Source organism: Ornithodoros turicata, chromosome 1 (assembly GCF_037126465.1).
Source record: "Ornithodoros turicata isolate Travis chromosome 1, ASM3712646v1, whole genome shotgun sequence".
NCBI classification, from domain to species: Eukaryota; Metazoa; Arthropoda; class Arachnida; order Ixodida; family Argasidae; genus Ornithodoros; species Ornithodoros turicata.
Window position 1 is genome coordinate 231,722,728 of NC_088201.1, and position 3,787 is coordinate 231,726,514.

Sequence of the window (3,787 nt, forward strand, 5' to 3'; positions counted from 1 at the left end):
CGACGAACTCTGGCTATACGGAAAACATTTTCGTTTCAACTTCCCTAGAAAACAGATGGCACAGTTTCCTTCTTCCTTTGACTCGTTTCCTCCAAGGAAACGATGCACAGCTCCCGTGTGAAGGTGTCCTAGACGTCTGTGGAGCAAGGATGCGTCCAAGGTCTTCGATAGTTTCAATGATGGACGCAACTCTTCGACCGTGTACAACCGCCCAACTCGAGTAGCTGACAAAATTAAAGGTCCGTTCTTGTCTCGCACTTCTGCTCTCCCACCTCCAAAAACGACTCGGAGCCCTAGCTCTTCAATTATTCCGACAGATAGGAAAGTTTCCATCGAATTCTGGTACGTACAGGACCTCCTTCAAAATGAGTGTCGTCCCGCCGTCCTTCTCTGCGAGCTGGAATTCAACGTGACCTTTCCCAAGTATCTTCACGTCTTCTTTATGTGAAACGTGTCATACACGGCCAGCGACTTGAATCCAAAAGGCAACTTTATTGTCGTCATCCACGGCTTAAGTACTGCCGGCATCGTCGTCGTCGTTATCACACTATTACTCTGCTGACATCCCCCTTTTCTTCAAACAAGAAACCAAGTGAGAATAAACGTATAAAATGACACTAATAGAAATCAGTCCGGGTAGCGTTTCGGTTGTTTCTTCGCCCTTGTGCTTCTGCGTGGGGGTGCTGGCACTTCTCCAGCCGATGAGTCTTCCGCCTCCACATGATCCATGGGTGCTTGCATTCTGAGATGCTCCCTGGTCCTCGTCCTGGTAACTCCATCTTGGGTGGAAACGTCATATGATCTTGGGCTGGTTGCATGTCCTACGACGATGGCTGGAGACCACGTTTTCTTATTCGTGTCGTAGATGGTCACTCTAGACCCCTTTTCCACTTCAGGGAGCGGCCGTGTTCCTCGGTCGTAGAATTTCTTTTGCTGTTGACGTATCTCGCTGAGTCTTTCTCTCACGGTGTCCGGTGGAACCACAACAGGCTTGTAGTGCTCCGTAGCGCAGGGTACCAAGGTTCGGGTTTGGCGACTCATCAGCCGTTGTGCCGGAGACTTCAAGACACTGTCGCGTGGACTGTTACGCCACTCCAAGAGTGCGTAATAAAACTCCTCAGCCCTCGATGTCCTACGAAGAAGCTTCTTGGCCTCTTGCACGGCACGCTCCGCCATGCCGTTACTTCTCGGATGGTAGGGGCTAGCTGTAATATGACGAATCTGGAGGTGTTCCAAGAACTGCTTGAACTCATAGCTGCTGAACGGAGGACCATTGTCGCTCACCAAAGTTACCGGCAGCCCATGGGTGGCGAATACTTTCATGCAGAAGTTGTTGATTTGGCGGGCGTTTGTAGTTTGTAGTTCCTGAACCTCGAAGTAGAATGAATAAAAATCAACCATGACTATGTACATCTTGTGGCCGTGTGCGAACAGGTCCAGCCCAACACGCTCCCATGGCAACCTCGGGATCTCATGAGACAACATTGGCATTTTCTTGTTCCTCGGCTTGTTTGCTTGACACTCGGCGCAGTTGTCGCAGACCTTGTCGATGGCATCGTTCAACTTTGGCCAAAACACGGTGCATCTTGCTCTTCTTTTCATCTTTTCCTTACCGACGTGCGCGGCGTGCAGGTGCTTGAGAACAGACTTCCTCATCGAAAACGGAATGACGACCCTGTCCGAGCGCAGAACAATGCCTATCTTCCATGTGGATATCTTCTCTGTGAGGCCAAAATTCCACTGCCAGGCTGGGAACCTGCCCTCGATGTACAGGCCAACCAGAGTCTGCGTACTTGGAAAGAAGCTGCAGCTGTTCATCTGTTTTGTAGCTTCCCTTATGAGTTGCAGTCTCCTTTCTGCAATGGGAAGTTCCTGTAGGGTGTTTACTTGAAGCATCTCGTCCGTTTCGTCCATGACTTCTGTTGTTGGAAATCTTGACAGGCCGTCTGGCAGAAGCTGTTCTTTGCCAGGTCTGTACCTTACGTCCAATGAGTAGGCTTGCAAACAAAGTCTCATGCGCTGTAGGCGTTGAGGACACTCATGCAGAGATTTTGCGAAGATGGCCTGCAGCGGCTTATGATCAGTTTCTACCACGACTGTGTGTTGTCCGAATATGTAGTGGTGAAATTTCTTGCAGCCATGTACAATCGCAAGCATTTCTTTTCGATTTGTGCATATTTTTCTTGTGCCCCTGTGAAGGATCTTGATGAATAGGCTACGGTTTTCCTTCTTGCATCACAACGGCCCCCATGCCGTACTGGCTGGCGTCTACAGATAGAGTGATTTGCTTTCCAGGCTGGTAGTAAGCCAGAACTGGCGTCTTGGTGAGAGCTTCCTTTAAATGCTTGAAGGCAGTTTGGTGCACTTCAGTCCATACCCATGCATTGCCTTTTTTAAGGAGCTCTCGGAGCTCTGATGTGTGGTGAGAAAGTCTCGGAATGAAGCTTGAAACGTAGGTAATCATTCCTAAAAACGTTCGGAGCTCATGTACGTTCTTTGGCGGTGCGATGGCGCTGATGTCTTCAACCCGGTTTGGGTCGACTTTCAACCCTTCCGTCGTGAGTATGTGTCCGAGGTATTTAACTTCAGTTCTTGAAAACTGACATTTCTTCAGATTTAACTTCAGGTTGACTTCTCTGCATCTTTGGAGCAGACGTTGCAAGTTTTGGTCGTGGTCTTCCTTGTCGGTACCCCACACCAGGATATCATCCATCACGACTTGAACATGAGGGAGGCCTTCCAGTACATCATTCATGGCCTTCTGGAAGACTTCAGGCGCGGTACAAATCCCGAAAGGCATTCGTGTGAAACGGTACCGCCCATATGGTGTGCTCATGGTGCATATTCTCGAGCTGTCCTCATCGAGAGGAATCTGCCAGAATCCCGACGATGCGTCCAGCGTGGAGAAAATTTTTGCTCCCGCCAGCTTGGATGCCACCTCCTCCAGAGTTTTCATGGGATAGTGCTCCCGCCGTAGGGCTTTGTTAAGGTCGACCGGATCCATGCAGATCCTCAGCTTTCCTGGTTTGGAGACGACCACCATGTAGCTGGACCAGTCGGTGGGCTCGTTGACCCTCTCAATGACTCCATCAGCCTCCATCCTTTGGAGTTCAGCTTTCACTTTATCCTGAGTGCTAGCGGAACCTTTCTTGCCGGCCGTACTATGCCTTGTGATCCGGGTCGCAACTTCATCCGATACCTGACTCCCCTGAGTTTCCCCAGACCAATAAAGACATCTTCAAACCTTTTGGCCGGGTCAAACTGAGCAGCGTTATTCTGTGTCTGTGCGCCGAGGGATCCGACTCGGTTGAGAAGACCAAGCCTTTCGCAAAGGCTTCCACTAAGCGTTGTCTGTACGTCTTCATCCACAACGAAGAAATCTTCGAGAACCCTTTTGCGCGGTGTCGACACTTCAAGGACAACCTTTCCAACAGCTCGCTTACTGAACCCGAAGAAAGTCTTCAGTGCTGCACGGCTCTTCATGACGTGCTTCGTCGTGATCATCTTCACCAGCCTCAAAGGGATCACTGAGCAATTTGCTCCTGTGTCCATCTTGCAGCGTAACTTGTCCTGCTCGATGCTTATCTCCGTCGTCCAACGGTCATCTGCTTGGACACTGCCAACCGACACGTGACAGAGCAGGTAGTCTTCGTCGCTCTCACTCTGAGATGTCTCTACGCCACCACCGCTGCCACCATGTGAAACGTGTCATACACGGCCAGCGACTTGAATCCAAAAGGGAACTTTATTGTCGTCATCCACGGCTTCAATACTGCCGGCATCGTCG

At 50.3% G+C, this 3,787-nt stretch overlaps 1 protein-coding gene across 1 annotated transcript; it reads right to left on the reverse strand.

Moving 5' to 3' along the window:
• Window positions 1-627: 627 nt before the first annotated feature.
• Window positions 628-2,157, reverse strand: LOC135396004 (uncharacterized protein K02A2.6-like). The gene has a single exon (XM_064627079.1). It carries the CDS (start codon window positions 2,155-2,157, stop codon window positions 628-630), a length of 1,530 nt encoding a protein of 509 aa, XP_064483149.1.
• Window positions 2,158-3,787: the final 1,630 nt, after the last annotated feature.

What these genes read in the sequence shown, in the direction of transcription:
- LOC135396004 (XM_064627079.1), bottom strand. Translation starts at nt 2,157, where the DNA reads ATGCTTGCGATTGTACATGGCTGCAAGAAATTTCACCACTACATATTC.